Source organism: Schistocerca gregaria, chromosome 1, assembly GCF_023897955.1.
Source record: "Schistocerca gregaria isolate iqSchGreg1 chromosome 1, iqSchGreg1.2, whole genome shotgun sequence".
NCBI classification, from domain to species: Eukaryota; Metazoa; Arthropoda; class Insecta; order Orthoptera; family Acrididae; genus Schistocerca; species Schistocerca gregaria.
Genome location: NC_064920.1, coordinates 745,486,322 through 745,501,264, shown reverse-complemented (window position 1 = coordinate 745,501,264; position 14,943 = coordinate 745,486,322). Strand labels below are relative to the sequence as shown.

Genomic DNA, 14,943 nt, shown 5'->3' with positions numbered 1-14,943 from the left:
ATCTGAGCAATGATACTGCGGCGAAAAAGCACAATACCAGTGCGCTTCACATATTTAAGCCTATTTAGTTCCTGGTGTCAAAATATTAGTATACATGTAAAACGCGTAAAGATAATTTCACGATACTTCTGAAGGTGGACTACCTGTAGCAGAGAAGCAATAACACTCAAAATACGCTATGCGCTATACGGGCTAAAATGAGCTGCCCAAAATCACTTTTCTTGAACTACCGGAAATGTTGTGTATAGAATTATCATTATGAGCATCCGAATCGTCATTCCAGAGACACTTGTAGACTATGGCGCAACCAGATGTTTTACTGGCGCGAAACAGACCCGGTTTTCGTTAAAACAATAACTTTGCCCTGAGATCTTTGACTGCTTTCAACTTTGTGCGTGTATATCTGTGTTTATGTGGTGTTTATGATTGTGAGTTTGTAAATAAAGTGTAGTGAAATGAGTGCAGATACAGATGAATCAAATTCTGCTGATGCGATAATTTTTAAACGTAAACGTAGAAAACCTTTAAGAAAACGCAACGATGAAGAAATGGAATCCAATGAAAGTGAGGAAGAGGAAGATACAAGGTAAAGACTTCAACATTTCTTCAGATGTTTGTTTCAGCACAGCCTTATTTAATTGATGTTTCAATGCAATAGGAAAAAATTAGAAGAAATGAAGACACTCCAAAAGCTTCGTCAGAGGCAAAATGGTGTCAGCTTGGTCAGCTTAGCCCTTGGAAAGAAGGTTACATTACAAGAAGAGACGTCTGTGGTAAATTACCTACGAAGTTTGTTCCTTAAACTTAATTAGTTTCATGTTCCATGGATCATTTGTACAATTAATCATAATGATGTGGTACGAGTCATTATACATTGAAATTACACTGTCATATGTAAATACGGCTACATGCTGACTGTTTGAAAGGGCTCTTTAAAAAACAATACAGAGGTGAGTCAGTAATTTCTAACCACCATCTTTTACACTGTACTATAACACAAATTCTTGTACAGAATAGGAGGAGTTGTCAAGGAGAGACTGTTTCATTTTGACAGAGGGCCAAAGTTCAATACGAAAACAGACATTATGTATCACTATGCAAATGGTCAGAAATTTTTATGGCAGCGTTATGAAAGCATCCATATTGGTGCTAAGGACAATCTTAGTATGAAGTAGTGAATGTCATGTTTTCTTTTCGTATTGTAATTATGTACATTGCTGTTCCTTTGAAGTGCAGTTCCTTATTTACAACAAACTTCATGAGGGAACAAATGCACCGTGAAGCAGTAGTCAGAATATCTGCAAGATGATCATGGATGAGTGCCACATAATATATTTACAGCATGTTCTGAGCAATTAAGACGTTCTTTCCTACCCCAGAACATTATTCTGTATCACATTATTAAATGAAAAATATGCAAAACTTGTCGCTTACTGATTTGTCACTAACCAAAATTTGCAGTGATTCAAAGTTGAAAAAGCTTAAATGTGGCTGTTTTAGGAGTTCCAAAATATGTTTTTTCCAGTTTAAATTCTTGTCAGTATGATCATCTAAAACTTTTGAAGTCACCACCCTTTTCATTATTTCCTCAGCCTCTGTTATACTGTATGATTGCTGAAGTAGCTACTCCTATATGTGGAGAACTGAATGTATTGTGTCCTTTTGAAACTGGTAGTGTGGTAATTCACAGAAAATCACACAGTAATAAATACTTTTAAAACATTATTTACCATTCTTCTGTTGCTGTATGTTTTGGACTGATGAAAATATTTGTGTCATCGCAGAAACAACTAACTGTGTTTGTTGTATATTATATGGAAATTCATTTACAAATAGGAGAAACTATACTACACCTAAGACTTAATCTTGTGGTACCTCATAAGTAACTCTCCACTACCCACCGCCCCCCTCAGAAGAATCTCTCTTGTTACATTGGTTGAGTTAATAAATACAACTTTTGCATTCTTTTTGTTAGATGTGACATTATCCATTCATTGGTGATACCAATTCCATAAAACATCATTTTATTAAAGAAAAATAAAAAAATTAAAAATATTATGATTCACACAGTCAAAAGTCTTATTTGAGTAACAGAAAAACCATCTGGTGCTATATTGTTATTTTGTCCTGGTAAAATTTGGTGAGTGAATGTGTAAATGGCATTCTCAGTTGAGCAACTCTTGTGAAATCCAAACTGTGATTTACTGAGGATATTATTGTTCCTCAGGTGAGATAGTATTCTGGAATACAATATACTCTCAAAACTTTTGGAAATGATGTCAGTAGCGAAAGAGGTCAATAGTTATAAACGTCTCTCCTGTCACCTTTCTCGTAGAGAAGTTCAGAAATGGCATATTTCTATCACACCATCAAATTACTTGATTTTTTATTTAATACCTTCTGAGAAATTTTGAGTAGTTTCTGTGGTGTTCAGCTGTTGGATCTGTGCTTGTTTTTGCCAACAGATACATTTGCCTTTTTGTCTCAGAAGATACTTTAATCCCTCTAGTGATTTATGGTTTTCTATATGGTTGTTTAATCTCATTTCTGTTTAGCTTATGTGGAAAGCTGTTGTCAAATATGATATGAATTTATCATGCAATGGATTAAATTTTATGTCATCATTGGGTTCATTATAAATTTCATCCCAGATAACATTTCGCAAACTTGTTTTTAAAAACTATTATCCTGCAACCATTAATTATTGTAACTGATTTCCACCAAAGAGTATCTGTCCTGTAAATTACTATCGTATTCAGAATGAGATTTTCACTCTGCAGCGGAGTGTGTGCTGATATGAAACTTCCTGGCAGATTAAAACTGTGTGCCCGACCGAGACTCGAACTCGGGACCTTTGCCTTTCGTGGGCAAGTGCTCTACCATCTGAGCTACCGAAGCACGACTCACGCCCGGTACTCACAGCTTTACTTCTGCCAGTATCTCGTCTCCTACCTTCCAAACTTTACAGAAGCTCTTCTGCGAACCTTGCAGAACTAGCACTCCTGAAAGAAAGGATACAGCGGAGACATGTTTCTCATTCTGGAAACATCCCCCAGGCTGTGGCTAAGCCATGTCTCCACTGTATCCTTTCTTTCAGGAGTGCTAGTTCTGCAAGGTTCACAGAAGAGCTTCTGTAAACTTCTGTAAAGTTTGGAAGGTAGGAGACGAGATACTGGCAGAAGTAAAGCTGTGAGTACCGGGCGTGAGTCGTGCTTCGGTAGCTCAGATGGTAGAGCACTTGCCCGCGAAAGGCAAAGGTCCCGAGTTCGAGTCTCGGTCGGGCACACAGTTTTAATCTGCCAGGAAGTTTCATACTATCGTATTTATCATAACTGACTATTCATCATGATCAGAGAGAGCATTTCTTACCTTGTACACTTAAAACAGTATCACCAAAGAAAACGTTATCAATAAGGGGTTAGGGTTATACTGTCTTTATGAATCCGTGTTGAAAAGTTAATTACTGAGATCAAGTTGTAGGGTCCAAATGAGGTTTCCATATCCTTTTTCCTGTCAGAATCTTTTAGAGAAACTACTAAGAGCACCACAGACTACTGACTGTCTTCTGTTGTGTGACGGATCAAGTAGTCAGGAAACCATACGCCTCATTAACAGTTCAAAATTTCCCATTGGGAATTTATAAACAGTTACAATTAAAAGTGAATTGCTGTTCATTATTCATTCACAAGCACACAAAATCTACCTGTTTCAACATTCTTGAACTTCTGTCTTAATATATGTGTAACAGCTCCTCCTTTCTCATATTCGTTCTACATGAGTTAGATGTTAGAGTGTAATTTTTAAATTTAACTTATGTGCCCTTGTGATTATGTGGTTTAATTTTTGAATACTATAGTCAACCATTAGAAGCTAAATAAGGACTCTTACATTTCCAGACGGATCCATTTAAAGTGAAGACTGGTGGCATGGTGGATATGCAAGCCCTTAAAAGTGGAAAAGTAAAACGTGTTGATGATGCCTATGACACTGGAATTGGAACACAGTTCTCAGCAGAGACAAATAAAAGGGATGAGGATGAAGAAATGTAAGTTGAAGAGAAATGAGTATGTTAAGACTGTATATGAATACAACTCCCTTACCAAAAGAGAGCTCACTATCGAGAATAACTCTAGATGGTTGGTGCAAGGCATGAAACTTGAGTATAGTGACTAGACTGGATGAAGGGAAGGTGGGGGGGAGGGGGGGGGGGCAGACTTACCATCATGTAAATGTATATTCGATGAATTGTATATGAGCCAAGATATCTGAATAGCCCTACGCAAGAGGTATGCACTTGGGCAGCATGCGCACTAATGAGGTGGAGAAGATATATTTGTGTTTCAGTGGACAGATGATAGCAACTCTTACACTGATCCATTTGTATTCAGTAGGCTGAATTTCATGTGGAATAGCAAGCCTTTAATTCCTGTGCTTCAGTCTGTCTTTGGTTGACGTACATGGATTTTACGTATCCATGTGACGGCAGAGCATAATACACTATGTGAGGTTTATCTAATGTTCAAGATCCAAATTACTCAGTATATTTACTGTGTGGTTTCCTTTCTTTTATATGGTCTTTCCTCCATGACATGATAGTCTCACATCTGCTGTAATCTAATAAGTAATCATTATGCTCTCTCTTCTCTGACGTTTTTATGTTTCATAGTTAGTGTACTGTGTATGAACATATTATGCACCAAAATACTTGGGAATTTTCTCCATTGTGTAAAACAACTTTTCTGAATTTACCTGGAAATTTTAGTTTTTTGTAAAGCTTGTGTTAAATATGGACTGATAGTTGGTAATGATGGATTCATTCTGAAGTTATAAATGAGTGAACAAAGCAAGTTCACATCTTATTGTAATTACTTGTAGTAAATATGGAGCAAATGTTGCAACAATGAATGTAAGCCTCGAGCTGCACTATGCATTAATTTGGTATGGTAGAACAATGCCAGAAATAAGTCACAGACAGAAACTGCAGTTTTGATTGCTTTTTCAAGTGATCTCATGTATGCTTTTTATTATTTAATATTAATTGGTTATTTAATATCTGTGTTTATAAGAGGGAGTGTTTGTACTGAAGAAAGATTTAAAATTTTACCAAATATCCACCAAAGTGGCTGTGGGGAGGCAAACATCAGTCATCTTTTGCAATGTGTTATCCTTTTCCATAATTGTCAGTGGCTCTTTTACCTTTGATAGACTATAGGTGCTTACTTTTGCTGCTGTGCCATAGTTATCATGACTGTTCTTCAAGTAATATAACAAGGAAACAACAGATCCACATAGCTGCTTATCAGTGATGTGGTAACACTGAAACAATTTAGACAGTTACCACTAGTATGGGATAGCTGAAGTGTGTTGTGTCACATCAGTTGACAGGGGTACCGAAGCAAATATGTTAGTGGCTAAAGGGAATAGAGGATAACTTCCTTACTAGCACTACAGTTGTTACTTTTCATTGCTTTAAAGTATGGCATGATTTTATGATCGTACTTGTACCTCTGCACCCTATGTCATTTATCTGCAGGTGAATTATTGGGTTTCCTCATTTTTATCTGGTGTTTCCATCCATGAGTTTCCCCCCTCATTTTATCAGTAGTCTTCTGTTTCATTCACTAAGAATCTTTTTATTTTTTCACAGCTAATTAACATAACAATTAGGGTATTTTGTATTAATTCTTATTTTTGACAACCTTCCACCTAAGATACAGAAAATTAAATACAAAACAAAAAATGTATGAAAGACAGTATAATGTCACTTTAATTCAGTTTTATTTCCTTAATGAGACATTGTTTGCATTACATTGTACAACACTCCTGTATTCCAGTCAGCATGTCATTTAAAGATACGAAATCTGAAATACTGATAACACCAACATTTGTGTTTTCTAGGATGAAATATATTGAAGAACAGTTATCTAAGAGGAAAGGGAAAGTAAAGACAGAAGAAGGAGGTGGAGAGTCTTCTGATCAAAAGTATTGCTCTCCAGAAGAATCTGCACTCCTTGCTGTGCCAGAACATCTCCGAGCCTCATCAACACATCGATCAGAAGAAATGCTTTCCAATCAAATGCTTAGTGGCATTCCTGAAGTGGACCTTGGCATTGAGTAAGTAGGAACTGACTCATCATTTTACTATTTTAGAAAAGCTTTGAAATATATCATAGCCTATTAGTTTTCCATATTTATGAACAACTTGCAGCACTGTTACATTTCACTTTTGTGATTTTTAGAGTTTACTTTCTAGTTGCAGTCATTCAAAAACTGTAAAACAGAAATATGCTGTGCACTGCTGTTTCCAAATGGCACTGTTGACCACATGGTGTAGTCTGTTGGTTTTCCCTTAATTTCCAGATGATCAATTTTGAAGCTTGGATTTGCAGTCTCTTAAAATACACTATATCAGTGGCACTTCTTTTTATCATTGTAGCAGTAATTATACAGATTTCAAAGTATTCAAAACAATTCTGCCCCCCTCCCTCCATTTTCAGTCCTTCAGTTGTCTTTTTGAAATTTAGCAGATCCTCCAACTGACAATTCCTTTATTATTAGACCAAATTTTGTCATTTTAATTTATGAATAAACTTCCTTTTTTCAGTCAGAAAATTAATTATCAACAAGATAGAAAGTGTATATTCAGGGTAATGATACTTACAATGCTAAGTATTTGACACTAACTGCCAGTAAGTATTCAGGTGCATATATAGTTGTGAGCAGGATGCTTGCAAGTGATTCGCAAACCACTCAGTGGCAAAACTGATGCAGCAAGCTTCCCCTTAGTGTTCTGTGAGTCTCTTTTCTCCTGATTGTGAACAGCACTCAGCAATGTCATCCCCATTGTACCAGAGTTCCTCTTTGTGCTCGCTGGAAGAACCAGCTGCACACTCAGTGGCTTGTGAGTTACCCACAAAATATGTAAAGCAGCAATGTCCTTGAAAATGGCTCATTAATCACTCTGCTTGCAAATGTGTACACTAGGTAATTGCTGGAAGTGTTTTTAGAAAATTTCAGAACTCGCCCCTATCCGTGAAAGCCTTTTGCCTTCATATAATACTAAAAGTAGAAATCTGGTTGAATAATGAAATAGTAAGTAATATAACTTCTAACAGAACATGCAATTCATAACTGAAAATAGACATGGGGTGTATACAGCTTAACTGGGAATATTGGGTCTAACAAGATAAAATTTAAATCTGGCTGTGAACTCATATGGTAAGGAGTATTCACAGACATGAATTAATAAGAGAGTGTTTCTGCCAGCCACCAGTCAGTGGGTAATTCAAAGCTACCCTTCTCCTTTCTCCCCTCTTGTTCTCTGCCACTATTTCAGCTTTGTTGCAGTGCTGAACAGCACTGACACAAATTGTTGAATCCCTAGACATGTGCTAAATTTGGGGGGGGGGGGGGGGGTGCAGAGGAACATTGTATTCTTCACACTAGGAAACTTCACCACACACAGTTTTAACTATACATGGTGAATCTCCTAAAACTTACATCACAGATGTTGTGAAAATGAAGAGTGCTGTTGATGTGTGGTTTTCACAGAATGGATTAGTAGTCGGGGGCTCATATTGTTAGCCAATAAACAGATTGTAATAATTCTTAGAAAGTGTTTTTTTGTGCAAACATACACTTTTTAAGTGGAATAGTGCCTGTTGACACTAACAAACTAAAAGTAGGGTAAATTAGAATGTCAGTGGTGTTTGTTGCAGGATTCTCGTGCGAGTTGTTTACAAGATATTGTATTGTGCAAAATTTGCAGACCAACACTTGTTTGTGCCATTCAACCTGCGTAGTTGCTTAGTCCAATGTTGTTATACTTACGTACAGTGTGCTTGTGTGTTCCTTAAGTGCATTGTGACTAGCCAGTCAGTTAGTGTGTGACAGTCCAAGCAGTAGATCATGATTGAACTATGTGATTTTCCAGTGCTGAAAAGCTGACATGCTCATGGTGTAGGAAGAAGCAAGATATCCCAGTAGACATCAACCATCTTGGCAGTTATTTATCAACATTTTCAATCAGGTACATGAAAGTGGTAGTGTAACACATAGCCAATGTAACAGAAGGAAACAAGCAACAACAGAAGAGGGGGAAGTTAATGTCCTTTCTGTTAACACAGTTGAATTGCACATTAGCTCCCAAGCAATTGCAGAAAGAAGTGGCATGAGTCAGGCATGTGTCCTATGCGTTCTCAATCCCTATCACATATCTCTCTCCCTCAAGAGCTACATGGAAATGATTCTGAAACTCACATTACTCCCTCTATATGGGCATTAAGACAGGATACTCCAGATGTATCATGTATCTTGTTTAGTGAAGAGACCACATTTACCAACAACGGCCAGGTAAACTGCCGAAATGTGCACTGTTGGTCTGTTGACAATCCCCATTGGCTTTTTCATGTGGAACAACATCATCCATGAAGTATGAACATGAAATATTGCCTCATGGTCCGATTTAAGGTGGTAAATGTACAAACTGGTGTCCGCCATTGCAATACATCGTTGACAACAAGATACAACTGAGAGACATGCCAACTTTTTTGTTTCCAACGGAATAGTATCACAGGCTTTGCTCAATTTGCTCTCTAAGATCATCCAGTGTGTGTGGTCTCACAATGTAAACTGCTTTCTTGAGAGTACCCCAGTGAAAGAAGTCTAGAGGAGTTAAATCTGGAGATCGAGTGGAATACTCCATAGTCCCTCTTCGTCCAATCCGTCTGGCAGGGAATGAACAATTGAGAAATGCACTTACATGGAGGTGAAAGTGAGGTGGCACCCCATTCTGTTGAAAGTAATAATCTTCATTTCCAAACACAACGCTAAGACCAGGAGTTATCATTTCCAAGTATGAGTCGTCTGTGACAGTGTTGTCAAAGAAGTAGGGGTCGATTAACCCTCTAGAAGACAGACCACAACAGACTGTTACTCCTGATAGATTAACATGCCTTTGCTCGGTTACGTATGGATTCTCCCTGGCCCAGTACACACAATTATGGCAGTTAATTATTCTGTCAAGTTTAAATGTCGCTTCATCTGGCTAAAGAATTTGATCTTGGAAACGTTGCTCTTCTTCACAGCCTTTCACAAAATTTGCTTCACCTATCAGGATCATCCTTGTTAAGAGCATGAAGAAGTCCTGGAATGCAAGGCTTAAAGTTCTGAGACCACAAAATTTTATGAACACTGCTTCTGCAGATCCCAGTCTTATAAGAGCATTGCCTCACAGATTTCTTCAGGGATTGTGTACATGCCTAGATTATTGCATCAACACTCTCATTGTCTGTTGAACTTCTCTTTCATCCACTATGTCCCTTCTTCATACTGTACACCATTCTTTCGACTTCAAACTTATCTCTGATTATTGTAATTGTTACTTTTGTCTTCCAAATTCAACTCTCCAACATTGGCGTACCACACTCACATTCTCTGTTTTCCAGTAGCACTTTAGCACCCATTTCCATTGTTCAAAGAATAACACTATATGTTTGCTGACAATCCTGAGACAAAAGAAAGCATTGTTATGTTTTTCACCTCCATCTAAATTATTACTCATAAAATTTGTATTTCTGTCTCCTTTATTACAATAGATATTCTGTTTCAACTTATGTGTACATTATTTTGAGTCACCCTGTGTTTTTCACAAAAATTGTACTTTCAGAGAATTATTACAATCTGTTTGCTGGCTTACAATTTGAGCCCCTGACTATCAATACATTATGCAAAAATTGAGCATCAATAGCACTTTCCATTTCTGCAATATTTGCAATGCAAGTTTTAGGTGATTCAGCCTAAATATGAATATTAGGCATTTATGAAAAATGTGAAAATAGGTACCATCTGCAAATTAACAATCACTTTTGATGTCAGTTGTTTTATCGCATTTCTCAGTTAGCTCGGGTGAACTGCAAAAACAAATAATAATAATTTCCCTTAGTTTCTGGTTTCACTGCTTCCAAATTTGCACTCGTTAATATAAATTCACTCCTACTGACCAGGACTTACCTTTTTCTGTTGCTGTACATTCCACAGTTATTCCCTTCCTATGGTTTTGACCTGCTCAGTATCTTCATCTTACTGCCCATTTGTTTATTGCTACACTTGACCAATTAAGACAAAAAGTGCTTAATATCTCACACTTAAGCATTAGTAACTCCAGTAAGGCACTTATCTCAACCAGTGTTTTGCTGTATCTGTTGTGATCCTGTTTACTTTCTCCATTTCCTTTACTTGTTTCGCTGATTACAATTTATATTTTTTTCCTTATTTTGTGTCTTCTCTCTTTATTTCTCTTACCTATTCTATTATTTTGTTCAGTAATAATGTATTTAGCAAAGATTTGAGGTCTTTTATGTGAATAAGCAGTTTAAAATGATATCAGTGAAACAATTATATGTATTCTTTCTCACAGTGCAAAAATACGTAACATTGAAGCTACTGAAGAAGCTAAGCTAAAGCTACTTTGGGAACGCCACAGCAAGAAGGATGCTCCCTCGCAGTTTGTTCCAACCAATATGGCTGTTAACTTTGTTCAGCATAACAGATGTAAGAGGCAGTATATATTGCATAATAAACGAGTCTGTCATACTGCACAGTCTCAAATTAGTCAAGCATACAATTTTTAATTTAATGTTTAAAGCACAACAAGTTAGTGAGTAATCTCTTTCTCATCAATGTTTCAGTTAATATTGAAGATCCAGAACCACCTAGGAGAAGAGATAAACATGTAGAAGAAAAGAAGAAGGCAGTTGTTGTGGGATTAAACCCAGAAGAGAGGGGCAAACGACAACGGGACAATGCTGAAAAGGCAACAGATGATTATCATTATGAACGATTTAAAAAACAATTTAGACGTTATTAGTATGTGTACTGAGAACCTCTAGCTGATTTAATATTGTCTTGAAGTAAGTTTAGACATGTTAAAATATTTAAAATGATGCCACTACGACCAAGTGTGAGAAAAGGAGATTAAAACTATTATAACAGCAGCGGACACACTGAGCAGTTCACACAGAATCCAGTAATATATGTTTAATTTTGTAAAATAACTTTGTTTATATAAAATAAAAACCCTTTCCCTTTTTAAGTAAATGAAAGCTTTCATCTTGTTGACTGATAAGGTAGTAACTTGTCGGTTGCCATTCTGTTGTTTATTGCATGACATTTCAGAATAATTTCTATTATAATCAGTGCATCTCTTCATCTTTCAGATTCATTTCTTAAACATTTTTTCTAAGTGCTTTATGGCTGCCTCTACACCAGCAGGAACTGTTCATCTGTGGAAAATTTGTGCAGTTACAGCATAATTCTAAGTTGTGGCAACAAAGCAAAATCATATGGGCTAAAATCATAGACATAGGGTAGTATCTTGTTGTAGTTGACTAGTGACATAAATTTTTTTATCAGTTCTTCCAAGAAATTATTGGAACAAAAGAACACGCTATTGGATCTCGGTCATGGATGGACGGTTGTAAGGACATGTTTAGTTTGGAGCAGGCATTGTTCCTCATACCACTTCCCATTTTTGAGAGATTGAATCCTCTTCACTTATGAAGTAGAAAACTGATTTTTTGTCTTTTTGAGGAACAGGGGTTTTGAGACTAAAGTTCAAAGACTCCCCTGTGATAACGCATGATACACACTACTCTTCTTTAGGGATGGGAAAAACTGACTAGTTAAAACCAATACCAGTATTTTAGTTCTGAATAACCATTATTTTTTATATTTGTTTGGTCTCAGTTGTAACAGGTGTTTTTTTTATATTCTGCTAATAAGTGATTAAAAAAAATATCAATTACAGTTTGTCATGATTGATGGTGGTCGAGTTTAGACTTGTTCTGCGCATCTATGCCATGCATTCTTTGACAACCAATGAACAGTCAGTAGTGTTCTCAGCACCCTGCTGTGAATGTCATAGCCATTGCGGGCATTAAACGTGATTGTAGTGAGTATATCATGGTGCTTCTATTAAACACATTCAGATACATTGTACTTTTTTTTAATCCTGGATGGCTCTATTAAATATATTGTTATACTAAATGCAAAGCTTCCACTTACAGAGACTATATCAGACACTGCCTCTCCTTTCTTATTTTCATTTTGTAATAAAGAACTACATATGTCTATCACTTATCATTATTTACTTCATTCAAATATGAATCCTTGACTAACTATACTGCAATCCACAGTGCAACGGGAATTGTCAACATTGTGATCATCTTGTGTAAGTGGATAAACAAACTTGATGTGAAGTACGAAATTTTAAAGCTCTTTAATATTTGGAGTCTCATAATAAGAAACTGTAGCACTTGCAGAAGAGTGTAGCCGTGTTGTAGGATAGAGTGTGGTGAGAAATATTTGTTAAGATAAAAATTTAGTACACTGTGCCCTTTCTGAGTTAATCAGCATTGAAATTAGTCAATCAGACCATTGTGTGTGCGAATTCAGGAGGCTTGGCAAATACGGTTATTGTCAGTTGAGCTAACAGCATACACAGTAGTGCAGGAGATTGCCCAGCCTTCTGTTCAGGTTTCATTTGTACTACCATTCCATTCCAATTTTTTTATCACTCTCTTGTTCAGTTTTAGGAAACCAAATGAAGAACACATTTGAAAACACCGTCTCCGGTAGGCTGCTTGAATTTGCACACGCAATGGCTTGATTGACTGACTTCGATGCTAATTAACTCTGAAACAGTGCAGTGTATCGAACTTTTTTCTTAACATTTATTTTTCAGCACAACCTACCCTGCAACATGTGTACAAGCATTTGAGACTGGTTCTGAGCATCTATATTTTGTTACGAGGAAGGAGGCTACATATCCCATACAAATTTTAAAAAAAAGCAGTGTTTGGTCTCAGTTATGTTATGATTGCACACTAAATGGGTCAGTCCAAGAATACATCTGCAAAGCATGGCATCTGCATCCAAATCACCACAAAATTTGTGCCATCATGCTGAAGTTACTGACAGTGAATAATACTTTTCAAGTAGTTATGTTCAAAAAGCTAACTGTGTTGTAAAGGCAGCCCTGAAAATCTACTTTCCAACATCCTCATGTTTGCACAGGGTATAGAATATATACAACATAGTGCTAATGGCCAGAAATGAACCCTAACTCTGCACCCAAAGTTGGTGTCATATTCCATGGATCATTTAAATGATTAATCATAGTGATGTGAAACAAGTTGTTTGTCTTTCACATTACACATTCATGGCTGCGTGCTGACCATTTATAAGTACCTTTATTATACAACTATTAGTGACTCCTACCCACTACCTTTTAGTTATTATAAAAATCAAAATTATTCAGTAGACTGAAAGGAGCTGTCAAGGAGAAACTTTTTCGGTTTGACAGACATCAAAATTAAATCTGAAAACAGGCATTGTATATCACTGCGTAAGTGGTCAAAAATTATGGTTTGAGCATTGTGCACCCTTTTTTGTGCTAAGAACAAATTTAAGTACTTTGGTAGGATAAGAGCAAGAAAACCGCCTCAAATCTTTTAAATAGCACATTGAACTCTAAAATCGACACACAACTGTAAATGGCAGCAAGCACTATGACATATTAAAATAACATTTTATTTTTTCTCTTTTCTAAATATTCATCTTTCCCCTGAAAATCTGTTTAGTCACTTATTCCTGTAAGATTACTTAGTAACTTGAGCATGTAATAATTATTAGTATTTATATTGCTATATTTCCATTTATGGCAGATTAGTGGCTAGTCTGTTAATTAACACACACATTCATGTGATGGGTTCAAACTCACTCGATTAAAGTCATTACTGTTGTTCCTCCCTCCCATGTATCCCCCCCCCCCTTCTTCAAAAATCAACTGTATATTTTGTTGCATTAAGCCAATAAAAGACACTTTGGGTATCTATAGTGTCCTAAAAGCAAAATACAGTCACTGAATTTCACATCATTTTTAATAATATGGGTTCTACATCTACATATATACTCCACTAGCCACCAAGCAGTGTGTGGCGGAGGGCACATTTCACGCCATAGTCATACCCCTCCCTGTTCCACTCGCGGATTGTACTGCGTGAGGGAAAAATGACTGTCTGAACACCCCAGTACGAGCCCTTAATTTTCCTTATCTTTGAATGGTGACCATTGCACAATTGGAAAGTTGGTGGTAATAATATATGCTCTACATCCTCGGCGAAGATCAGCTTTCGGAATTTAGTGAGTAGCCCTTTCCGTTTAGCCCATCATCTATCTGCAAGTGTGACCCACTTTAAACTATCTATGAGATTTGTGGCTCTCTCACGATGGCTAAATGTACCAGTCATGAATCGCTGCTCATTTTTGGACCTTCTCAATCTCTTGAATCAGACCCAACTGGTAAGGGTCCCATACAGACGAACAATACCCTAAGGCTGGATGAACTAACATATTTTAAGCAATTTCCTTTGTTGAAGGATTGCATTGCTTCAGGATTCTACCAATGAACCGCAATCTAGAGTTCGCCTTGTCCATTATTTGTGTAATCTGATCATTCCATTTAAGATCATTTCGAACAGTCACAGCCTGACACTTGACAGATGTTACAACTTCCAAAGACTGGGCCTTTATTTTGTACTCATACTTTACTGGGGATTTTCGCCTTGTTATATGCAGTAGGTTACACTTGATAATATTGAGAGATAACTGTCAGTCATTACACCACACATTTATTTTCTGCAAATTCTCATTGATTTGTTCACAACTTTCATGTGATACTACTTTCCTGTAGACTACAGCATCATCGGCAAACAGTCTAATGCCACTGTCAATACCGTCAACCAGATTGTTTATGTACATCGTAAAAAGCAGCAGACCTATTACACTGCTCTGGGGCACACCTGAAGTCATGCTTGGTTCTATTGAAGTCACCCCATTCAGGACGACATACTGTATGCTGCCTCTATAGCCATCCAAAATTGT

The 14,943-nt window shown here is 36.8% G+C and overlaps 1 protein-coding gene across 1 annotated transcript; it reads left to right on the top strand.

Moving 5' to 3' along the window:
* The first annotated feature begins 360 nt into the window (after positions 1-360).
* LOC126267619 (telomere length and silencing protein 1 homolog) lies at positions 361-12,138 on the top strand. The gene is made up of 6 exons (XM_049972921.1): positions 361-586; positions 659-773; positions 3,897-4,045; positions 5,899-6,114; positions 10,418-10,551; positions 10,689-12,138. The coding sequence occupies exons 1-6, from the start codon at positions 456-458 to the stop codon at positions 10,865-10,867; spliced, it is 924 nt and encodes a 307-aa protein (XP_049828878.1). The 5' UTR covers positions 361-455; the 3' UTR covers positions 10,868-12,138.
* The last annotated feature ends 2,805 nt before the right edge of the window (positions 12,139-14,943 follow it).

Coding starts and splice junctions, on each gene's coding strand:
- LOC126267619 (XM_049972921.1), top strand. CDS start 456: ATGAGTGCAGATACAGATGAATCAAATTCTGCTGATGCGATAATTTTT. Junction 4,046..5,898: donor AGGGATGAGGATGAAGAAAT/GTAAGTTGAAGA, acceptor TGTGTTTTCTAG/GATGAAATATATTGAAGAAC. Junction 6,115..10,417: donor GAAGTGGACCTTGGCATTGA/GTAAGTAGGAAC, acceptor TCTTTCTCACAG/TGCAAAAATACGTAACATTG.